Source organism: Budorcas taxicolor, chromosome 7 (assembly GCF_023091745.1).
Source record: "Budorcas taxicolor isolate Tak-1 chromosome 7, Takin1.1, whole genome shotgun sequence".
Lineage (NCBI taxonomy): Eukaryota > Metazoa > Chordata > Mammalia > Artiodactyla > Bovidae > Budorcas > Budorcas taxicolor.
In genome coordinates, this window is record NC_068916.1 from 51172044 (window position 1) to 51196504 (window position 24461).

The 24461-nt window shown below is 39.0% G+C and overlaps 1 protein-coding gene across 2 annotated transcripts in view; it reads left to right on the forward strand.

Moving 5' to 3' along the window:
* Positions 1–420: 420 nt before the first annotated feature.
* The window catches only part of ANKHD1 (ankyrin repeat and KH domain containing 1), a 106076-nt gene continuing 82035 nt past the window's right edge, over positions 421–24461 (forward strand). For both annotated transcript variants that reach the window (XM_052643233.1, XM_052643235.1), the window contains exon 1: positions 421–815. In XM_052643233.1, the coding sequence (XP_052499193.1) occupies positions 525–815 (291 nt within the window). In that variant the 5' untranslated portion in view covers positions 421–524. The remainder of the gene's footprint in view (positions 816–24461) is intronic.

The following is a 24461-nucleotide window of genomic DNA, read 5'->3' on the forward strand; positions in this document are numbered from 1 at the left end:
TCGTATCCTTACTGACCAATTGTACCACGCGACGTCCTGTGACAAAGTGACCGACACTTTATGTCGCCAATGAAGTTTCCCATTGTCTAGGGTCATTGTGACTGACCACAAGGCCAACTAATCCATTTTAAGGTCGTGAGGCGATAGTCAGAGAAACTGGCCAATAGACATAGAAAAAGACCGGAAGTCGGCGCGTGGGGAACAGGAGGCGGGTGTTCGCAACCGCCTAGGCCTGCGCGGGTCAACGCAGCTTGAGGGCCGCGAGCCAGCGAGCAGCGCGTGACGAAGAGCCTGAGCGACGGGTCGCTTTGACCAATGATCTGCAGCCGCTGGAGAGCTGCAGCCAGTGGCGAGTGTGGGGGGCGGGAGGCAGCAGGTTAGGCAGTGAGAAGTTAGTGGCGCTGCTGGGACGGGGGGAAGGAGACGCTTCTTCCTCCTGCTGCTTCTCTCGTTCCCGGGATCGGCGGCGGCGGTGGCCGCGGCCGCGAGTGACTCGGCAGCGTCTCCGGCTCCGCGTGCGAACCATGCTGACCGACGGCGGAGGCGGCGGCACCTCCTTTGAGGAGGACTTGGACTCGGTGGCTCCGCGATCCGCCCCAGCCGGGGCCTCGGAGCCGCCTCCGCCGGGAGGGGTCGGGCTGGGAATCCGCACTGTGAGACTCTTTGGGGAGGCCGGGCCGGCTCCGGGAATCGGTGGCGGCAGCAGCGGTGCAGGCGGAGGGGACGCGGCGCTGGATTTCAAGTTGGCGGCTGCTGTCCTGAGGACCGGGGGTGGAGGTGGTGCCTCTGGTAGCGACGAGGACGAGGTGTCCGAGGTACGGCTCTAGGACCCCTGCTTTCTACACAGCTTGAGGCACGAATTCTCTCTGGGCCGGCGCAGGGCTCGGGCCACCCTCCCGCTGCCCAGATGGAGTCGTTCACTGTCAGCGATCGGCTCCCTGGCTGCAGTGGCGGCGGTGCGGGCCTAGTGCGCCCTCGGCTTACTCTTCGGCTCGAGTCGGACCGGTTCCCGTCACCATCCATAGACCCACAATAGGGAGTCCTTTGGTCTCTGAGCTTCGCGCGGGAAGCGGGACTCCTCGGGCACCTCCCGCCCACCCCGCTTTGGAGACGGGGGTAGGGGCGGGGTCTTGCCAGAGTCCCTGCCCTTGGTACTGAGAGAGCGGGACAGAGAGAGGGTGAGGGTGAGAGAGAGACAGAGAGGGCTGGCTTGCGTAAAGAGCGTTGCCACTGTACTGTGTCTCTCCTCCGAGTTGAAGGATTGGGCATTATTTGCCTTATGCCTTACTTGTGTGCTAAAGGAGGGTTCTTAATTCCAGTTTGGTCTGAGACAGGTGGGTACTAAGGAGCTCTCTGCTTTTGCGCTGAAAAATCACGTGGGTCCTTGCACCTGGGACTGTGTGAAGTTAGACAGGAAGAGAAGGTTCCAGTGCTTGTTTGGGCCTCGCAACAGCTGGATAGCTGAACTCTGGAGATTTTTAGGCTTGGAGAAAATGAGCTCCTCTTTGGAAACCTTTTGCAGTGAGGGAAATTTGTTATCAGGACCTTCATTCCTTTCAGCTGTTAGGCGCATACTGGACATTTTTAGGTCTGGGCAACCTGGAATGGGAGGCATCAACTTTTGGGCTCTAGGGCTAAAGGAGATATTTTACATTTGTACTTTCTCCCCCTGACTATGGCTTTGTTATAGTTCTGCCCTGTGGTGACTGTTGTTCTAAGAGCTCAGAGTATTCTATTTTGATTCTAAGGTGCCTGGTTCATCCCCTATGACCAGTTATTTTAACCTCTGATCTTAGTCTTAAAGTACAGGAGCTTCTGTGTATGTACAACTGTCCTGGCTGTTGTATTGAGAGGAATAAGGAGAAACTGTATTTGTGGGTTGTAGAATACAGTTAGTGCAGTCTTACCATTCTTGATGGAATAAACTTTGTGGGTTGTAAAGGAGACAGTTCCTTGAATGTCTCTATCTTTGAATTTCAGTATAAGAGAAGTAACTTCTAAGCCAAGGTGGTACAAGATTTTGAGTAGGCAGTTACGGAGAGTGTCTCTGGAGCACTTCCACTCCTGGGCTTGTGGAAGACTTTCATTTAGACTTTGAATGAAAATTGATGAGAGATGAACCTAGAATATAGTTACTTTTTACCTAGGAAGTAAAGATTAGAGTCTGTTTTTCTTTGAAACTTGTTAGACTGAAAAAGTTTGCTTTGGTCTGAATGTGATAGAAGGATGATGTTCTTGATTTTCTGAACAATTTTTGCACAGTTGTCATTGATGAAGTGAGAGATCACACATTTGTTTTTACTTCAGTAGTAGTCTTAAATTTCTTCAGAGGTAGAGTGCTAGTGAGCCTCCATAGTTATGAATCTCTAACTCTATGGGCTTGTGTGTTGTATCTGGAGAAATGAGCTTTTGAAGTAACCAATTTTGCAAGACTTGTTCTCACACACAGATTATTTCATTTGGAGTCTCCACACCAGGCTGTTAAAGCTGTGAGCAGAATTCACACCTTTTGTGTGATTTTCTTTGGTGTTGTCATAGAAATTATTCACGATTCCTTCAGCCACTTAGGCTAACGGTAGAAGAACCTCTTATTCTCCTAAATTTTCTATGCTTAAAGGATTTAGATATTAAGTGTATATAGGTAGACATCACTTTTGGATAGAGATTTCTAGAGTACCCACAAACTTGAGCCTAGTCTAAGATAATGCTCAATATGCATAGAGATTCTTTCTTAACCTGAGAAGAAAGGAAATTTTGTTTTTATGTCCTCTTCATCCATATCATATAAAAAAGAAATTCCTAGAATATCTAGTGTATGTTGAATGTGTGGTTGGGTATAGTCTGTGCCTTTGTGAGTGAAATGACCTTTTTTTCTCAAGCAGATTTCTTGGATTTTCTCATTTCTCTCTGACAAGATGATAATCTTCTCCCTTTTTATTACCTTTGAGTTTCATTTAGTGTAAAAAGATCATAAATAATGTTCTTCAAAAAACACCCAACTGGCATTTGATGAATAATAGTAGAATTTTAATTTTCATTATACCTAGATGTTTTAGAACCAAATATTTAGAATGTAGTCATTCAGAGAGAAGAGTTTGTGAGTGAAGTTTGTCTTGTTCCCCTAGTGGGGCAGGACTAGGTGAGAAATGAATAAGAAATATGGAGGCTTAGAGCATTTGCTCTAGAATTAGCTGAAGGATTTTGAGTAGGCAGTGTATATTTGGTATACAAAGATATAAATACTTTAAGGATCTCTTTTCTATTCATTGCTGGAGCCTATATCTGCAAAAAAAAAAAAAACAAGGTACTTTCTCTTGCTGGCTGAGTCAAAAGACCTTTTAGTTTGAAGAAGGGGCTTGGATCTTTTTGTAAATTTCTTCTGTTAGAATTGATTCTTGTTGCTTTAAACATTGGGGTGGATACCTGTTTTGTATTTCTTCAGACATGTTGAGCATGTTCATTAGCTGTCAAGGGCCTTGAACAGAGGAGTCAGAACTTGCCCTGAATTCATTGAAAATTATTTAAAAACCAATTTTTAAATGTTAATTTTAGATTTGTAATATTTTTTTAAAGTAAGGTAAAAGGAAAATAAAATTCTAAAGAGAGGGTGTTGGTGAGGTTTATGACCTTTAATTTTTCTGTGTTAAGAATGTATGCATATACTGTATGTGTATGTGTGTGACATCTTCCTTTTAAAATTAAAAACATAATAAAGTAATATCTTACGGTTAAAAGTTCAACAGTGTAGATAGTAGATATACTATGAAAAGTAAAAAGTTCTCCTCACCCTACTGACCTCTCAGATCTCACTCAGAGGTAATGAGTATTACAGTTTTCCTTTCAGTAAAATTTCTAGGCCTATATAAGCCAATGCGTATATGTTTACCTGTTCCTATACACACTTAAAAGATTAGACATTAGAAATTATTGCAATTAGAAAGCACTGTTGAGGCTTTTTTATCTGAGGCAGATGCTATATTTACAGTCAGGTAAAAGCAAAAGGAAATTGGGTTTAACATTTTATAGCAAATTATAGCAAAAGCTTTGTAGGGAATTTTTTTTTTCCCTGAAAATTATGTTAAGAGTCAAACGCACACACCATACAGAGGTTCCTTCTGATTTTCTCTAATAGGAGATGGATCATTTCCTTTAGGGTTATTTACAGTCTACTGTGTGGAGCAAAGTTTCTCAACTGCAACGTATCGAAATTTGAAGCTGTATTAATTCTTTGTTGTGAGGGGCTCTCCTGACTTTAGCAGTATCCCTGTCCTTTACCCACTGGATGCTGGTAGAACACACCTAATTGTGACAGTTCAAAATGTCCTTCGTTGTTGTTTAGTCACTAAGTTGTGTTCATGTCTTTCTGCAACTCCATGGACTGTAGCCTGCCAGACTTCTCTGTCCATGGGATTTTCCAGGCAAGAACACTTGAGTAGGTTGCCATTTCCTTCTCCAAGGGATCTTGCCCGTCCAGGGATCGAATCTGTGTCTCCTACTTGGCAGGTGGATTCTTTCCTTACTACTGAGCCACCAGGGAAGCCCCAAAATGACCTTAGACAAAGCCAAATGTCTTTGGGGGCAAAATCACCCCTGGTTGAGAACCACTGGTCTAGAGGCCCACTCTTATCTGGGATGGCAATTTTGTCATCAGTACTCTATATTCAAAGTTCAGGTAAACAAGGTGAGTCACTGCTTTTAATAACATCTCAGGGCTTATGTTCATAACTGAACAAGAGAGAAGTTGAAAGAGGGAGGGTACTGACAGGTTTAATGTTATAAATTTTCCATGATAAATTTATAATTTTAGGAAACTTTAAAATATTATGTTGTTTTTGAAAACTTCATTTATTGCCCATGAAAATGAATTTCTAAAAAACCTTTATGGGGACTTTGTTAAAGGTAGAAAGGCTTTATTCCATAAATGATCAGCAGTAGTGATAAAACAGGGTTTTCCAGGTGGCACAGTGGTAAAGAACCCACCTACAAATGCAGGACATGCGAGAGATTCAGGTTCAATCCCTGGGTTGGGAAGAGCCGCTGGAACAGGAAATGGCAACCCACTCCCCTGTTCTTGCTTGGAAAATCAAGTGGACAGAGGAGCCTGGTGGGCTACAGTCCATGGGGTCGCAAAGAGTCGGACACGATTGAGCTCACACACACATATACAGTGATAAAATAGGAAATATACCTTTGTATTCTAGTGAGGAAAGTTTGGAGACATGAGAATGTCAATTGAAGGAAAAATAATAATAATAATAATATTATGACAATAACAAATTTTTTATATTACATGAGTACCAACCTTGCACAAGTTTCATTCTATAAAGCCTTCAGACTTTACATAAAATGATTCATTGATGAGTATGGTTGTATGAATGGCAGGTCAAAACAGAGTTGACTAGGTATGGGTAGAGGAAAACCTTGTTGTGAAACTTGAAGTATGTAGAGATTTTCTTTTGGTTATTATTTAGTACATTTTGATAGGTGATTTATATTTGCATAGTTCTTTAGACTAATGCAAACACAGTAAAAAGGTCTTGACCTGCCCTTTATACTTCTAATGTCTTGATGTCCTTTCAGAATATCATTATAGAAATATAAGTGTGTAGTTTTATTTTCCCCATTGTTATACAGAAGATAACATGCTATTCATGTGAGATTTTTAAATGGTGAATTTGATAAGAATTTAGACTTTTTATCTAATCAAAGTGGTAAAACATGTTAAGAATGAAGCTTTGGAGATGAGTTTAGGCTCATTCTTTTCTGAGCCTATCTGGTGGTAGAATGATGACCTCTGAAAATCAGCTCTGGCCTTCTGATTCAATGAGATAAGATAAATAAAATTTTAGTATTAGTCTTGAGTTGGCAAGTAAAAAGAAAAGAAATGAGAAGTCTACTCCTTTCTTTTTTTTTTTCCGCAAAATTTACCTTCCTACAGAACCAAAGTTTTAATAAATTCTTTATCTTTTTTCAATGCACTATATATGAACTCTTCCAGTTTATCTTCTTGGACATTATTATTTACAATTTTCCTCTCCTGTTGCTTGTCTGTATAGTCACAGAATCTTGGTGATAGTCCTATCTCATCTCATTTTTAGGTAACTGCTACCATTTATTGAATGCTTATTATAGTCCAATACCATATTACATAAGGGTTTCCCAGGTGGCTCAGACAGTAAAGAATCTATCCGTAATGCGGGAGACCCCAGGTTCAATCCCTGAGTCAGGAAGATACCCTGGAGAAGGGAATGCAACTCACTCCAGTATTCTTGCCTGGGGAATTCAATGGACAGAGGAGCCTGGCGGGCTACAGTCCATGGGGTCCCAAAGAATCAGACACGACTTAAGCGACTAACACACACACCATAATATATACTTCGCTTATTTTATTTAATCACTCAACATCCATTTGAGGTGGGTATTATCTACACTTTCATAGATGAATAAATGTAGGTTCAAAGAAATGATCAATCCAGAAAGCAACAAAAATGGTTAGTGTTATTTATACAGCTAGAAATCGATAAAGCTAGGATTTGAATCCGGAACTCATGCTATTTCACATTAAGAACTAGGCAAAGTTTTTGGTTACCAATGCTCTGCCTCCAATAATTACTTGCTTAATCTCTATTGAAGTTTTATGAATCTACAATGAAATCAGAAAAATAAGGACAATGTAGTGAAATTCTCATAAAGCAATCTTTTCCCACTGTTTTCTATTTTGAGTTAATGTCCTTTGTACTGTTACGAAAATTAATTTTTAAAATATCTGTGTTTGACAAAATATCAAATTGGAAAGTTCATGTTAGGACTCTGGGTAAAGCCTCAAAAGTCTGGGAACCATTGATCTGAATAATTTGCTCAGGATCACACGGCTAATTTATAGTAGAAAATAGGTCATGTGACTCCTATTGTAGTTAACTGCTGTATTGTCCTGCTGACTATTTCTCTTCTGATGCATGAATTTATTAATAATTAATTTCTTAAGAAATGCCTATGAGCTTCCCTGGTGGCTCAGATGATAAAAAATCTGCCTGCAATGCCAGAATCCCAGGTTTTGTCCCTTTTGGGAAGATCCCTTGGAGAAGGACATGGCAGCCCACTCCAGTATTCTGCTTGGAGAATTCCATGGACAAGAGGAGCCTGGTGGGCTACAGTCCATGGGGTCACAAAGAGTCTGACACCACTGAGCAACTAACACTTACTTAAGAAACACATGTCTCAAACTAGCATATAATCTGTAGTTGACCTTGTTGGAAAGCTTTTATATTATATAATGAAATTGATGACTGCCATGTGAATCAATATATTTTAAAGAAGGCAGTCAAAGGTGTACCGTTGGGGATCAGAGGAACACAACTTTAAGGTAATTTTGTCATTGAGCTTAAACTTGAAAAGTTCAGGCCTTCTCATTATTCATTTTAAGAGAATTAAATATTAAAAGTACCAATATAGAAAGGCAGATACCCAACTTTGCACCTTTGCCACTATAGGAAACATTGGTTTTAATTTGTAAAAATTAAAATCTGTGTGCTGTCTTATAGTTACTTACAGTGTACAGTTCTTGTGAATGAAGATCACTTGCCTTATGATGGTTGACAGGTTTACCTTTTTTTCTGGTCAACTTTACCTAAACCAGGAGGAAAGTAAAGTTGTATATAAAGCTTTTTTATTTGATAAGCTGAAATTTAGCAACAGTTTATCAAAGAGTACATTATGCTCTTCCTCCACTATATATCCTTCTGTTCTCACAAAGTTTTCCCCTTAATGGATGCTGCTTTTGTTAGTAAAAATGGGTCTTTTTGTTTGTTTTTATGTAGATATCCCACTGTATCCTAATGTTTTGATTCACCTGCATTAGTTTGCAGTTTTGAAAAAAAGCAAGTAAACTCCCAGGGATTAGCCCCAGGAACCAAAGAGCTGAACAGAACAGTTTATTAAGTTTGTTATGATGCTATATGATGAGGACAGTTAGGTTGCAAACAGTTTTTAAAATTGTGGTAAAACAACAAAATTCACCATTTTAACCTTTTTTTCCCCCAGTTGTGGAGAAGGAAGTGGGAAATGGCAACCCACTCTAGTATTCTTGCCTGGGAAATCCATGGAGAGAGGAGCCCAGTGAGCTGTGTACAGTCAGTCCCTGGGGTGGGAAAAGAGTCGAGCATGACTTAGTGACTAAACAACAAAGTCACAAGTACTGTTACCTTGGAAATTAAAATCTAAAACTTTGGCTATATTTCAGGAGCATATACATAACTTACTAAACTGAACAGAACCATTAAAATTAATCTTGCTGTATATTTGCAGAAAATAATGAATTGGTACTTGAGTTGAAAAAAGTTGCCTTTGATGTTCTGGTTGAAAAAAACTTCCTTTGTTTTAAATATGTTTGTATATGTTTCAGTACATGTATCACATGTGTACTAAACTAAAGTGATGAGAATTAACTTTGTATTTACTTTGTAGGAGTTACTATGTAAATATACAGACAAATGTATTTTGGATTGTGTGTGCAGTGAGTTTTTTGTTGGCTCCAGCTTATAAATATGCCAATTATATACCCTCATATACTTGTCTGATTTGAGTTTGTAAAATGAGGACTCCTTTTTACACACTAACAAAGAAGGAAAAGGACTAAAAAAATTGTTTTAAAATACGTGCAACAGAAAATTTACCTACTTTTTTGTCACACTGAGCAGCATGTGGGATCTTAGTTCCTAGACCAGGGATGGAACTTACATCCCCTGTGGTGGAAGCAGGAAGTCTTAACCACCCAACTACCAGAAAAACAAAAAATTTACCATTTTAACCATTTTAAAGTGGTTATAAGTACATTCACATTGTTGTGCAACCATTACCACTAGCCATTTCCAAAACCTTTTCATCTTCCAAAACTGAAACTCTGTACCCATTAAGCAGTAACGCCCTGTCCTCCCTTCTCCAGCCCCTTAATAATCACAATTACCTTCCTTTTCTGTGATTTGTCTACTCTAGGTATCTCAAATAAGTGAAATCAATCAGTTTTTCTGCTTTTGGTGATTGGCTTATTTTACCTAGCATAGTGTCTTCAGGGTTCATCTATGTTTGCAGCATGTGTGAAACTTGTGCTGTGCTTAGTCGTTCAGTTGTGTCTGACTCATTGCGACCCCATGGACTGTAGCCCACCAGACTCCTCTGTCCATGGGGGTTCTTCAGGCAAGAATACTAGAGTGGGTTGCCATGTCCTCCTCCAAGGGATCTTTCCAACCCAGGGATCAAACCCAGGTCTCCTGCTTTGCAGGCAAATTCTTTACCCTCTGAGTGAGGGGGGAAGCTTGTGTGAAACTTAACTGAATACTATTCTGTTGTTAGGTATATAACATTTTTGTTTATTCATTCATCTGTTGATGGGCACTTGGATTGCTTCTCTACCTTTTGGCTTTTGTGACTATGCTGCTGTGAACATGGGTGTACAAATACCTTTGTGAGTCCCTGCTTTTGATTCTTTTCTGGTATAATACCTAGAAGTGGGATTGCTGGATCATCTGTTGATTCTATTTTTAAGTTTTTGAGGAACCACAGTACTGCTTTCCATAGCAGCTGTACCATTTTACATTCCCACTCGCAAAGCACAAGGTTTCCAGTTTCTCCATATTCTAGCCAATCTTCTTGTTTTTGATTTTGAGACTAGTCATCCTAATGAGTGTGGTTTTGATTTGTATTTCCCTAAAAATTAGTGATATTGAACATCTTTTCATGTGCTTCTTGGCCATTTGTATCTCTTCTTTGGCGAGATGTCTATTCAGATCCTTTGCCCTTTTTTTGGCCACATTGTGTAATTTGTGGGATCTTAGTTCCCTGACCAGGGATGGAACTGGCCCCACCCACCCCCACAATGAAAGTGCTGAGTCCTAACCACTGGATTGCCAGGGAAATTCCTCCTTTGCTCATGTTTAGTTGAGTCGTTTTTTCATTAATTGTAGGAGTTCTTTGGATGTTGATCCCTTATCTCATATATATATATAATTTACACATATTTCTCACATTCCATTGGTTGCCTTTTTACTCTGTTGCCCTTTTTTGCTTAAACAGTTGTAATATTATTTATTTGACTGCATTGAGTCTGTTTTGGCACGTGGGGTATTTGTTGCATCATGCAAGATCTTTTGTTGGGGCAAGCCTGCTGTAGTTGTGGCATACGATCTCCAGAGCACTCGGGCTCAGTAATTGCTGTGCAGGAGCTTGGTTGCCCAGCGGCACGTGGGATCCTTAGTTCTGCAACCAGGGATTGAAGGTTTTATTTTAGGGACTTCCCTGGTAGTCCAGTGGCTAAGACTCTGAGCTCCCAATGCAGAGGACCTGAGTTCATTTCCCACTGGGGAACTGAATCCCACGTATTGCAACTAGAAAGTGCTGCACCTGAAAGATCCTGCGTGCTGCAGCAAAGATAGGTCCCACACCCCAACTAGGATCCCACACAGCCAAATTAATAAATAAAAGTATTTTTAGAAAAGTTTTAATTTACATGAAGTTCAGTTTATCTAATTTTTTTCCTTTATTGTCTGTGCTTTTGATTTCGTATCCATAACGTGCATGTGTGCTAAGTTGCTTTAGTCTCACTTACACTGTTCTCCATTCAGTAGCTATTTACTGACCATCTAGTGTATGTCAGGCACTGTGCAGAACAACTGGGTATAAACAATGGTGAAAAAGATAATCATGAATCTTGGCCTTCATAGATCTTCCAGTCTAATTGGGAAGTGAAAGTGAAAGTTGCTCAGTTATGTCCAACTCTTTGAGACACTATGGACCGTAGCCTGCCAGGCTCCACTGCCCATGGAATTCTCCAGGCCAAAATACTGGAGTGGGTTGCCATGCCCTCCTCCAGGGCATCTTCCTGACCCAGGGGTCAAACCTGCAACTCCTGCATTACAGGCAGATTCTTTACCCCTGAGCCACTGGGGAAGCCCTTTCATATCCGTAAAGTTGTTGCCAAATCCAATGTCTTGAAGATTTTTTTCCCAATGTTTTCTTCTAAGAATTTTAAACTGTTAGCTCTTACATTTAGATCTTTGAGCCATTTTGAGTTGATTTTTGTATATGGTGTAAATCTTAACTGTATTCCTTAGTTTGTGGATATCCAGTTTTTCCTGTACCGTTTGTTGAAATGACTATAATTTCTCCTTTGAATGGCCCTGACATCCTTGTTGAAATTAATTGGTCATATAGGGGAGGGTTTTTTCTGGACTTTCTGTTCTATTTCTTTGGTTTTTATGACTGACTTTATACCAGTATTGCACTGTATTGATTGCTGTAGTTTTTGTAGTTAAGTTTTGAAATCAGGCAGCATTAGTCCTCCAACTTTGTTCTTTTATCAAGATTGTTTTTGGAGAAGGAAATGGCAACCCACTCCAGTATTCTTGCCTAGAGAATCCTGTGGACAGAGGAGCCTGGTGGGCTGCTGTCCATAGGGTCACACAGAGTCAGACACGACTGAAGCGACTTAGCATGCATGCATGCATTGGAGAAGGAAATGGTAATCCATTCTGGTATTCTTGCCTGGAGAACCCCAGGAACTGGGTGGGCTGCCGTCTATGGGGTCGCACAGAGTCAGACACGACTGAAGTGACTTAGCAGCAGCAGCAAGATTGTTTTGACTAGTCACGTTTCCTTAAGATTACATGTGAATTTTAGGATCGGTCTTTGTATTTCTGTGAAAAATGCTGTAGGATTTTGATAGGGATTGCACTGAATCTATAGATTGCTTTATGAGAACAAGTTTGAGTACAGATCTTACTTAATTGATTCACCACAGTTGATATTAGCAAATCAAAAAGCTTGAGATTGACAAAACATTCAAAGACTCAACGAACTTTCACTAATGTCTTCCCAAAGCCATTGAATCCAGTTCATGTGGAATACTGTCCTGTAAGTAGATGTTTCTCTAATATGGTGGGGTTTTTTTCCCAGTTTGTCCTCATATTAACTAATGTGTGATTGATCACAATGCTTCACATACTGATTAAATGCTAGAAATAATAATTTTTCTTCTTTTTATCACTAGAGATGAGTTCAGTTTTAAAAAAATTATCTCGATCTGGTATTAAATCTAGATAAATGAACCTGTAGTATTTTCTTTAATAATGTAGAATTTTAAAGTTTTCCCATAGGCATTTTATGAAATCCGAGTCAGAAAGTAAAGGCCATGTCAGTTGATACCTTGAGTGGTACACTGTACTTGTAGCACTTAATCAGCTTCTAATTGATTTTTTTTCTCATGTTTACCTATTCTGCTAAATTTCTGATTTTGCCTTTTAAAAAATGTACAGTTGCTAATTTCAATGACATGCGACACAAAGTATCATTATCAAAGAGCAGATACCAAGGATATATTCTCCCTCTCTTTTTTGCTACCTTTTATTTTGATATAATTTCAAACTTACTAGAAAGTTACAAGAACCTTACAAAGAACTCCTCCCATATAACCTTTGTCCAGACAGACCAATTGTGTTCATTTTATCCCATTCCTGTATCCTTCTGTCTCTCTCTCAGATTTATTTTCTGCATAACTTGAAAGTAGTTTGCATACATCATGCCTTTTTTACCCTTAAATTCTTTAATATACCTTTCCTAACAACAAAGGCATTCTCTTAGATAACCACAGTGTATTTATCAAGATAGGAAATATAACAAATTTCAAAAGTATTTTCAAATTCACATTCCTAAAGTTGAAAAAATTGAAATAGAATTCACATAGTATAGAATTCACTCTTTAAATTGTACAATTTCAGTTGTTTTTAAATATATTCACAGAATTGTACAACCTTCACCATTATCTTTTTTTTTTTTTTTAACCATTATCTATTTTAAAACATTTTCAACACCCCAAACAAAGCCTTGTACCCATCAGCAGGCATTTCCCATTCTGCTGTCCCTGCAGCTTTTGGTAATCACTAATCTATTTTCTGTCTCTCTGGATTTGTCTAGTCTGGGAGTTTCGTATAAATGGAATCAAACAATATGTGATTTTTTTGTGTTCACGTCTTTCACTTATTATATTGTTTTCAAGATTTCTACATGTTGTATCACGTATCGGGCTTTCCTGGTGGCTCAGCTGGTAAAGAATCCACCTGCAGTCTACGGCTATACCACCCTGAATGCACCTGATCTCGTCTGATCTCGGAAGAATCCGCCTGCAATGTTGGAGACCTGGGTTCGATCCCTGGGTTGGAAAGATCCCCTGGAGAAGGGAACAGCTACCCACTCCAGTATTCTGGCCTGGAGAATTCTATGGACTGTCTAGTCCATGGGGATGCAAAAAGTTGGACATAACTGAATGACTTTCACTTTCATTTTATCATGTGCCAGTACTAAATTGAAATGTTTTGTGGATATACAACATTTTGTTCACTGGTTGATGATGTTTGGATTATTTCTATCTTTTGACTATTATAAATTATGATACTATGAACATTGGTATGCAAGTTTTTTATGATGATATCTTTTCATTTCCCTTGCGTGTATACCTTGATCATATCGTAACTGTTTTATTTTCTGAGAAGCTACCAGGCTGTTTTCTATAGCAACTTCATGACTTTACATTCCCACCAACAGTATATAAGGGTTCCAGTTTCTCCGCATCTTTGCTAACATTTTTTTAGTAGCCATCCTAGTGGGTATGGAGATTTTTGTGACTTTGATTTGCATTTCCCCAGTGACTAGTGAAGTTGCATCTTTTCATGTATTATTGTCCATTTATATGTCTTTCAGTTCAGTTCAGTCGCTCAGTCGTGTCTGACTCTTTGCGACCCCATGAATCACAGCACACCAGGCCTCCCTGTCCATCACCATCTCCCAGAGTTCACTCAGACTCACATCCATCAAGTCCGTGATGCCATCCAGCCATCTCATCCTCTGTCGTCCCCTTCTCCTCCTGCCCCCAATCCCTCCCAGCATCAGAGTCTTTTCCAGTGAATCAGCTCTTCGCATGAGGTGGCCTAAGTACTGGAGCTTCAGCTTTAGCATCATTCCTTCCAAAGAAATCCCAGGGTTGATCTCCTTCAGAATGGGCTGGTTGGATCTCCTTGCAGTCCAAGGGACTCTCAAGAGTCTTCTCCAACACCACAGTTCAAAAGCATCAATTCTTTGGCGCTGAGCCTTCTTCACAGTCCAACTCTCACACCCATACATGACCACTGGAAAAACCATAGCCTAGACTAGACGGACCTTAGTCCGCAAAGTAATGTCTCTGCTTTTGAATATGCTATCCACGTTGGTCATAACTTTTCTTCCAAGGAGTAAGCGTCTTCTAATTTCATGGCTGCAGTCACCATCTGCAGTGATTTTGGAGCCCAGAAAAATAAAGTCTGACACTGTTTCTACTGTTTCCCCATCTATTTGCCATGAAGTGATGGGACTGGATGCCATGATCTTCGTTTTCTGAATGTTGAGCTTTAAGCCACAATTTTCACTCTCCTCTTTCACTTTCATCAAGAGGCTCTTTAGCTCCTCTTCACTTTCTGCCATAAGGGTGGTGTCATCTGCATATCTGAGGTTACTGATATTTCTCCTGGCAATCTTGATTCCAGCTTGTGTTTCTTCCAGTCCAGTGTTTCTCATGATGTACCCTGCATATAAGTTAAATAAGCAGGGTGACAATATACAGCCTTGACGCACTCCTTTTCCTATTTGGAACCAGTCTGTTGTTCCATGTCCAGTTCTAACTGTTACTTCCTGACCTGCATACAGATTTCTCAAGAGGCAGGTCAGGTGGTCTGGTATTCCCATCTCTTGAAGAATTTTCCACAGTTTATTGTGGTCCACACAGTCAAAGGCTTTGGCCTAGTCAATAAAGCAGAAATAGATGTTTTTCTGGAACTCTTCTGCTTTTTCCATGATCCAGCGGATGTTGGCAATTTGATCTCTGCCTTTTCTAAAACCAACTTGAACATCAGGGAGTTCACAGTTCACGTATTGCTGAAGCCTGGCTTGGAGAATTTTGAGCATTACTTTACTAGCCTGTGAGATGAGGGCAATTGTGTGGTAGTTTGAGCATTCTTTGGCATTGCCTTTCTTTGGAATTGGAATGAAAACTGACCTTTTCCAGTCCTGTGGCCACTGCCGAGTTTTCCAAATTTGCTGGCATATTGAGTGCAGCACTGTCACAGCATCATCTTTTAGGATTTGAAATAGCTCAACTGGAATTCCATCACCTCCACTAGCTTTGTTCGTAGTGATGCTTTCTAAGGCCCACTTGGCTCTAGATTAGTGATCACATCATCATGATTATCTGGGTCATGAAGATCTTTTTTGTACAGTTCTTCCGTGTATTCTTGCCACCTCTTCTTAATATCTTCTGCTTCTGTTAGGTCCATACCATTTCTGTCCTTTATTGAGCCCATCTTTGCATGAAATGTTCCCTTGGTATCTCTAATTTTCTTGAAGAGATCTCTATCTTTCCCGTTCTGTTGTTTTCCTCTATTTCTTTGCATTGATCGCTGAAGGCTTTCTTATCTCTTCTTGCTATTCTTTGGAACTCTGCATTCAGATGCTTATATCTTTCCTTTTCTCTTTTGCTTTTCGCCTCTCTTTTCACAGCTATTTGTAAGGCCTCCCCAGACAGCCATTTTGGTTTTTTGCATTTCTTTTCCATGGGGATAGTCTTGATCCCTGTCTCCTGTACAATGTCACAAACCTCGTTCCATAGTTCATCAGGCACTCTATCAGATCTAGGCCCTTAAATCTATTTCTCACTTCTACTGTATAATCATAAGGGATTTGATTGAGGTCATACCTGAATGGTCTAGCGGTTTTCCCTATTTTCTTCAATTTGAGTCAATTTGGTAATAAGGAGTTCATGATCTGAGCCACAGTCAGCTCCTGGTCTTGTTTTTGTTGACTGTATAGAGCTTCTCCATCTTTGGCTGCAAAGAATATAATCAGTCTGATTTCGGTGTTGACCATCTAGTGATGTCCATGTGTAGAGTCTTTTCTTGTGTTGTTGGAAGCGGGTGTTTGCTATGACCAGTGCATTTTCTTGGCAAAACTCTTATTAGTCTTTGCCCTGCTTCATTCCGCATTCCAAGGCCTAATTTGCCTGTTACTCCAGGTGTTTCTTGACTTCCTACTTTTGCATTCCAGTCCCCTATAATGAAAAGGACATCTTTTTTGAGTGTTAGTTCTAAAAGGTCTTGTTGGTCTTCATAAAACCGTTCAACTTCAGTTTCTTCAGCGTTACTGGTTGGGGCATAGACTTGGATAACTGTGATATTGAATGGTTTGCCTTGGAGACGAACAGAGATTTTTTGAGATTGCATCCAAGTACTGCCTTTCGGACTCTTTGGTTGACCATGATGGCTACTCTATTTCTTCTGAGGGATTCCTGCCCGCAGTGGTAGATATAATGGTCATCTGAGTTAAATTCACCCATTCCAGTCCATTTTAGTTCGCTGATTCCTAGAATGTCGACATTCACGCTTGCCATCTCCTGTTTGACCACTTCCAATTTGCCTTGATTCATGGCCCGACACACCAGGTTCCTATGCAATATTGTATGTCTTTGGAAAAGTGTTTTTTCATATCTTTTCCCCATTTCTTGGTTGGATTATCTTTTTATTGTTGAATTATGTTTGTTTGTTTTTAGGGGAAAAAACCCCATGTATTCTGGATACTGTCCCTTATCAGACACATGATTTTGAAATATTTTCTTCCATTCTGTCAGTTATCTTTCATTTTCTTGATTGTGCCATTAAATTTAAAATCTTTGGTTGGGCCCAGTTTTTATATTTACCTATTCTTTCTTTTGTTGTTTCTGTATTTGGTGTCATGTCTAAGAGACCATTGCATAATTCTGAGTTATGAAGATTGACTCTTGTTTGCTTCTTTTCTTCTAAGAGTTTTATACTTTAAGCTCTTACATTTGGGTCTTTGATCCATTTTGAGATTTGAAGAAATTATTTTTGGCTCTACTCCAGTACTTTGGCCACCTCATGCGAAGAGTTGACTCCTTGGAAAAGACTCTGATGCTGGGAGGGATTGGGGGCAGGAGGAGAAGGGGACAACAGAGGATGCGATGGCTGGATGGCATCACTGACTCGATGGACGTGAGTCTGAGTGAACTCCGGGAGTTGGTGATGGACAGGGAGGCCTGGCGTGCTGCGATTCATGGGGTCGCAAAGAGTCGGACACGACTGAGTGACTGAACTGAACTGAACTGAACTGAACTGGGTCTGTGTGGCTGGGTGTGGACTTTCTCTAGTTGTGACGAGTGCGGGCTCCTCTGTAGTTGTGGTACACGGCTTCTCGTTGTGGTACATAGCTTCTCGTTGCGGTGGCTTCTTTTCCTGCAGAGAACATAGGCTCTAGGGCTCATGGGCTTCAGTAGTTGTGGTTCGGGGGCTCTAGAGTGTGGGCTTAATAGTTGTGGTACACAGGCTTAGTTGCCCCATGGCATCTGGAATCTTCCTACAGCAGAGATGGAACCTGTGTCCCCTGCATTGGCAGGTAGATGCTTAAACCACTGACCCACCCTGGGAGACCCATTTGGAGATCTTATAGATGTGAGATAGAGGTCTAACCTCATTCTTTTGAATGTAGATATCTAATTGTCCCAGCACCATTTGTTGAGAAGACATTTCTTTCTCCATTGAAGTGTCTTAGCCCACTTTTCAGAATTCGTTTGACTTATAATGGTTTATTTTTGGAATGTTTATTTCTGTTTTATTCCACTGTTCTGTATGTATTATGCCAGTTCCATACTGTCTTGATTACTATAGTTTTTTGTAGTAAGTTTTGAAATTGGGAAGTGTAAGTCTTCCATTTTGTTGTTTTTTCGAGATTCATTTGGCCTTTCTGGGTTACTAGATATGTTCTTGTTCTTTATCTAGTCTTCAGAAGAGGCTTAATAGAGGGTGTTTTGTATGCTACAGAATTTGTGATCACACACAAAACCCACCCCTTCTCCATTAATAATGTTCATCTCTTGAAATTTCTGCTCCTCTTGTATACACTGAAGGTGGATGGTTGGGAACTCTTACGATTAAACCTGTGTTTGCAAGCTATCAGAAGAACAAGTTGTAGTGTCTTCTTATACATCCCCTCCCAGAAAGACACTGGGTATATATTTGAGAGGAGACAGACTTGAAGAGGAAGGCGGTGGTTAGTTTGAATAGTTGTAGTCTAAGTGCATCTGATGTGGACTGTATATAGCCTGCAAGAGGAATATGGACAGAATTTCTTTTTCCAGAATAATAAACAGGTAAATGGAATAAAATGTAAAACATGATGATTGGAGTGTTTGCATCTGGTATCTTCTGACAGTTGTTTAAGAGGTATGAATTCAGTATTTGAGGACCATACTATTAGCTTGACACCCAAGCCAGTGTTATCACCTGTGTTATTACACAAACAAATCTTAGATATTACTGCCCAAATGGTCCCAATTATGTTAATTTACTAGTTAGTGTGGCTCTGAATAGTGAGAATGTATACTATCTTTTAGTACCTGATGTTCTTGGGACTTGACTGACAGCAAAGAAAAGTTTATTTTCTTTTGGCTTGAAGAGATTATTATTTAAGGCTATACTTAAATCAGGAGCATGGATTTGACCCATTACTACCCTTTCCCCCACAAAATTTTGAATAATATAAAAATACATTATCAAAAGTACTTACTACTGTGTATTATCTCCTTGTTAATCTGTTAAAAGCATGTTCTCAGTCTCTACTGAGGAAAAGCAATGTTTAGTTTGGGGTAGGGCCTCTTTCATGAACTCACATCTTACATAATAAAATTATATCTTTCAGATTAGAACCCTTGGCACTCTGTTTAAGAATTCTGATTGGTATTGCAAATTCCACAGTAATTTAACTAGAACCTGCTATTTGTTAAGCTTTGTTCTGGGCTTTAGGATTAGATTACAAAGATGAAAAAATGTGGTGCCTACCCTTAAAGACATCAGGCTTTTCAGGAACATGAACATTTCAGAGAAATGTGAGAACAAGGTAAAGTATTTATACAAATTATATTTCCCCTTCTAAACTACTTTTACATAGTAACAGATTATATTTGAGTGTTTGTTCAAGGCATGTGTACCTTAATTGCATAACCTCATTTAATATTTTCCTAGTCTTGTGACAGCCTGAAATCCTTACCTCGGTATAGGGATCATTGCCCTGTGTTAGTTGGATGATCACGATAAAGGTTGATGTTTGGGTGTTTTCAGGAGTTTGATGGGCTTTAAGTGACAGGTTTAAAGGGACAGTGATTTAAAATGAAAGGATACAAATTTCATTAGCATAAGACATTTGAGCAAAACCACATTATGTTCTGTGAACTCTCCAAGCATGTTCTGCTCCAGAGCTTTTGGCATTTGTACTTCACTCTCATAGGAGCTTTTTTCTCTTAGATACCTGTGTGGTTTCCCTCTTTTACCTATGTTAGTAGTCTAGGAGCATTTCCTACTGCCTACTGTATGTATGTTCCATAAACATCTCAGATTCAAGTCCTAAAACTGAACTCGTCACTTTCTCCTCTACCCCGCCCTCCCCCCACCTGTAAATTGCATTGCCCTTAAACTAGTCAGTGTAGTTAGAAACCTTGGAATTTGCATCTGCTGTTTCTTACCACACACATCCAAACAGGCACTGAATCCTGTAGTTTCTTTCTTAACATCTTGTTTATTTGTTTCTTTCTCTGTATTCTCATTGCTTCTGCTGTAAAGCAAACCATCATCTTTCGCTTATATTTACTGTAGTAATACCTGGCTCTATCTATTCAATACCTCTATGATTAAACCTCTAATTCTCTATCCTGCTATCACAGTAAATTGTCTAATGCCAGTTCAGTCATGTCACTCCTTTGGCAAAAAGCCTTCCCGTTCCTTAGATAAAGGATAAATCAAATTCCTTGGTATGGCATACCAGGTTATTTAGGATTTGGTTTCTGTTTCTTTCCTTGCTGTATCCTCCTTTATTTGCTTTTTATATTTCAGCCATACCAAATTTGCTGTAGTTCTCTGAACATATCAAGCTATTAAAAGTCCGGAGTAAATTACTTCACTGCTTTGGCTTCTAGTATCAGGATAATAGTTCCTACATGCTGAGTTTTTATTGTCCACTGAACTAAATGCTTACCTTTATATTCTAAAATAAACTTTGCAGCTATCATATGAAGAAAGTGATATTTCCAATTTATAGATGAGGAAACTGAAGCTTAGAGACTTTATATAACATGCACAGAGTTATACATCTAGTAATAATGGAGCCAGGGTTTGAATCAGGTTTCTTGGAATATAAAACCCATGCTTATAACTACTGCTATGCAGCTGTTACAGTGGCCCTCTTCCCCATCCTGTTGGATACTTTCTTGTTCCAGATCATCAACTTTGATTTCCTTCATTACTGCCCCAGCTGGAACTGACCATTTCTTCCTTCCTCTGTGTTCCCATGTTGTCCATATATAACTCCCTGTTAAACAGCATCTTTAGTACTTTATTGCATTTATTTGATTATCTGTTTTATGAGCAGGAATCATGTCATTTATTTTTATGTTCCCTGTATGTAGTAGAATGTCTGGCACATAGTAGGTACTTATTAAATGTTGCATTTAATAAGCCAATGTATCTTGAATATATATGTATAGTGTTTAATATGCTCAGATTACTTGTTAGCCTAAGACAATGTAATGGATTTTATATTTTTGTGGAGTAGAGAGTAAGAGATAAACTGACCTTAATAATAAAAATGGTAATATTAATAGTAATAATAACAGGTTATATTTGTTGAGTGGTTACCATGTGGTAAGTAAGTACTGCTGTGCAGTTTTATATATAGTGTCTTGCTTAATCATCAATAACCCTGTGATGTGGTTACTACTATTATCCTTATTTTATAAGCTGAGGAAAATGAGGCTAAGAGCGGTAAAACGAGTTAGCTAAGATGGCACTGTCAACAGTGGGCTAGTGTTTTAAGACTCCTTGCTCTTAGTCATTATGCTCTCCTCCCATTATTGGTATGAATTGGAAGTTTATGGGTGTTTGAGGCTCTTTTTAACTTACTCAAATCAAGTATTTCTTTGGAGTGTTTGATGCTTATTTTTTATTTAGGGTAATGAGCAGAAGCCAGGACTTCTCTCTAACCTCAGTCTTACCTGTTTATTATGATAGGGGAGATACGATGTTTCTACTTTCAACATTTAGATTTTCTTGGACTTAATTGCCAGGTTCTTCATTCCTTGTGACTTTCCTAATGAGTATGTGAGCAATCTTCTCTTTTTAAAAAAACCTATTGTGGCACAAATTTTGTTATATATTTGTTTGTTAGAAAGAATGTAGTTGTAGCTACCAGAAATAATTAAATAAAATCATGCTTTGTCTGTCTAAGAACTCTTTGTGGCATGATAATTTATTACATTTAAAGATTTTTTCCTGACATTGCTCTTACTTTTAAACTTTGACATTATGATACTTGTAGATTCTCTGTTTAGTGCGTATTTGGTTAGTGTGTAATTGTTTTAGTCATACTCCATTGTTTAGAACAGTCACTTAATATAGTTTAGTCTGGTGAAAAGGGTGTGAGCTTTGGAGTCTGAAGTACATGGCTTCAGATCTGCTCATGGTTATGTCATCTTGGATAAGTCTCTTTAACTTTTCTGAATTTCAGTTAAAATGAAGATGTTAATCTACTTCATTGAGTAGTAAAGATGATTGAGTGGAATAATATATGGAAAATGCACTTAATGGTAGCTATTATTTCCTTTCCTTTCTCCCATGTTTAGAAACTTTAAAAAATAATAGATTCAGTATTAAAGCTATGGTTTAGAAATGAAGTTTTTGTGGTTGACCAGAGTGGAGTACTATCTGCCTGCAATGCAGGAGACGCAGCAGGAGCCTCTGGTTCAATCCCCTCGGTGGGAAAGATCCCTCAGAGAAGGACGTGGCAATTCATTCCAATATTCTTGCCTAGCAGGCTACAGTCCACGGGGTCGCAGAGAGTTGGACACAACTGAGCAACTGAATAACAACAGTCACCACAAAAGTGGAGTTAATTTTCTTCAGCTTTAACTGAGAATTAGGAAAAGCCTGATGGTTCTCTCTTGTGCTTATTGAAGTTAATTAACTTCAGAAATCCCAAGATAACATTGATGTTTTTTTGAGAAGAGGATTGTGGATCTGAAGTTTTTGTGGCAGGGCGGATGGCCTTTTCATTCCATTATTTCCAGTGTTGCTGATTATATTGGGCCTTACAGTATTAGCAAAACTCTTTGCTAAATTTGTCATTATTTCGTCTGAAATTGCAACTGTATTACTTTTTCCTTTTGAATGGATCTTGGAGCATGTTTGTGGTGAATGTGACTGTTTGGAGTACCACCTTTTTTGCAAAAAGGAATTACTGTGTCCTTCAATAATTATCTCTGGGAATGCTGACCCAAGTAGAAACTGGTATTAAGCCACCTGCATTCTAAAATTGGTGTGATTCTGACTTAGTTGAGGGCTTACTTTGGGTGGGAAAAGGTAAGACATGTTTATCTCTCCAGATACAAACTAAGCAAGAGAGAAGAGAAGTAATAGCAAATACATTTAAACATATATATAATATTTTAGATGCTTAAATGTTTTATTTAAACATTTTCATTTTTAATGATCAAATCTGAATTTCTTAAGGAAGCTTTATTTTTAAAGGTTTGTAAGAAGAGTTAGTGAAAAATAAAGATTTAGCCCCTTCCCTTAAATAGCTCTGGTGGGAATTCATGGGAGTGATGATTGTTCGTAAGGATTGTCAGAAGCAGTATTGGTGACTACTAATATTTCAGTCCATAACTCAAAAAACAAATATATTTAACATGTTAAAAATAAAAATTTCATAATTTGTTTGTAAGTGAAAAGGCATTTGTCAGTGTTCTTCATTTGCTTTTTGCATGATATGACCATATAACTAGAGAATATATAAACAGAAATGTTATGTACATGTTTTATGATAGAATGTTTTTTACTAACCTATTTCCTCTGTTAACTAGCCCTCACTATTGCCAGAAATGTAGCCTTAGAGAAGGTAACAAATGTACAGGTGAGATTTTATTTTACTGTCATATGACTTAAACCATATTAATATTATTGAAAGTGTTAATTTTAGCACTATTTACTTTACTTGATAGAAATTGTGTTTTTTTGTTGTTTGTTTTCTGGTGGAAGTGAGTTTTGGCCAAATCATAGCTTAGGCTAAAAATGGTTTTTTTCTAATTAGATTTTGGCCAGGGTTGCTGGGTTTTATTTTAGGTGATAATAGCTGAGTCTGGTTATTCTCCCTAGTAACTATTGCCATCCAGTGGCTTATTTTTGAAATGTCATATGGGACAAAATGCTTATTCCGCTCTTTTCCCTTCTTGCTGTTTAGTCACTAAGTTGTGTCCAACTGTTTGCAACCCATGGACTGTATGTAGCCTGCCAGGCTCTCCTGAGATTTCCCAGGCAAGAATACTAGAGTTATTTAAATTCCAGTTAAAGCTAAAAATCGGACATATTTTTTAGAGAAAGGGAAGGATAAGAAAGACTTTTGACGAGGAAGACCTCAAGAGTTTGCCTTAGCATTTTAGATGAGATAGTGTTGTGAAAGTGTTAGTCAGTCAGTCATGTCCGACTCTTTGTGATCCCCTGGACTGTAGCCTGCCAGGCTCCTCTGTCCATAGAATTCTCCAGGCAAGAATACTGGAGTGGGTTGCCAATTCCTTTTCCAGGGGATCTTCCTGACCTAGGGATCGAACCCAGGTCTCCTGCATTGTAGGCAGATTCTTTACTGTCTGAGCCACCAGGGATGCCCATAAGGAAAAAAACCTATATGTAAGGAAAAAACATGTCGTTTTTTTGTGGGCCAGATTTCCTCACATCCTTTTTCTCCACCTTTTATTTTTGTACCTAATCAGAAGTAGGAAAAGAAATCTGCCATGTTTAAGACTTGAAATAAACTTTTTTGCCATTACTAAAAACAGTACCACTGTAGGTTGATGCGTTATGTTTGCTGCTTAATGTAGCTGCTGGATAGGGTTGAGCTTTCTAACTCTCTTTAGGCAATAAGGAAATTTCTGTGATTCTTTAGCTGTATTTGATCCTTTAGCTGTGTTTGATCCATAAGCTTTGATTGCTTCTTCATCATTTGCATAATGAAGGCTGATTTCATTAGCTATAACATTACTTTGAAGTTATCTATTATTTAGACATTTTTTGTGTTATATCATTGAGCCTTTATATTAAATGTATGGTATTGGTCTTAATTAACATTTCCATGTTTCTGAAAATGGTTTCCATCTTGACTGGCCAGATACATTTTGAGGTAATGCTGTTGCAATTTGCATTGCAACAGTATGTGCTTCAGCAGGTTTGTCAGGTAAGATATTTATGAACTGCCAAAAGCAGTCCTTCAAACAGTCCCAAAGTAATGGGCATAACTGGATATTTTATCCTTTTATTGATTGCATGTTGAGACAGGCTTTT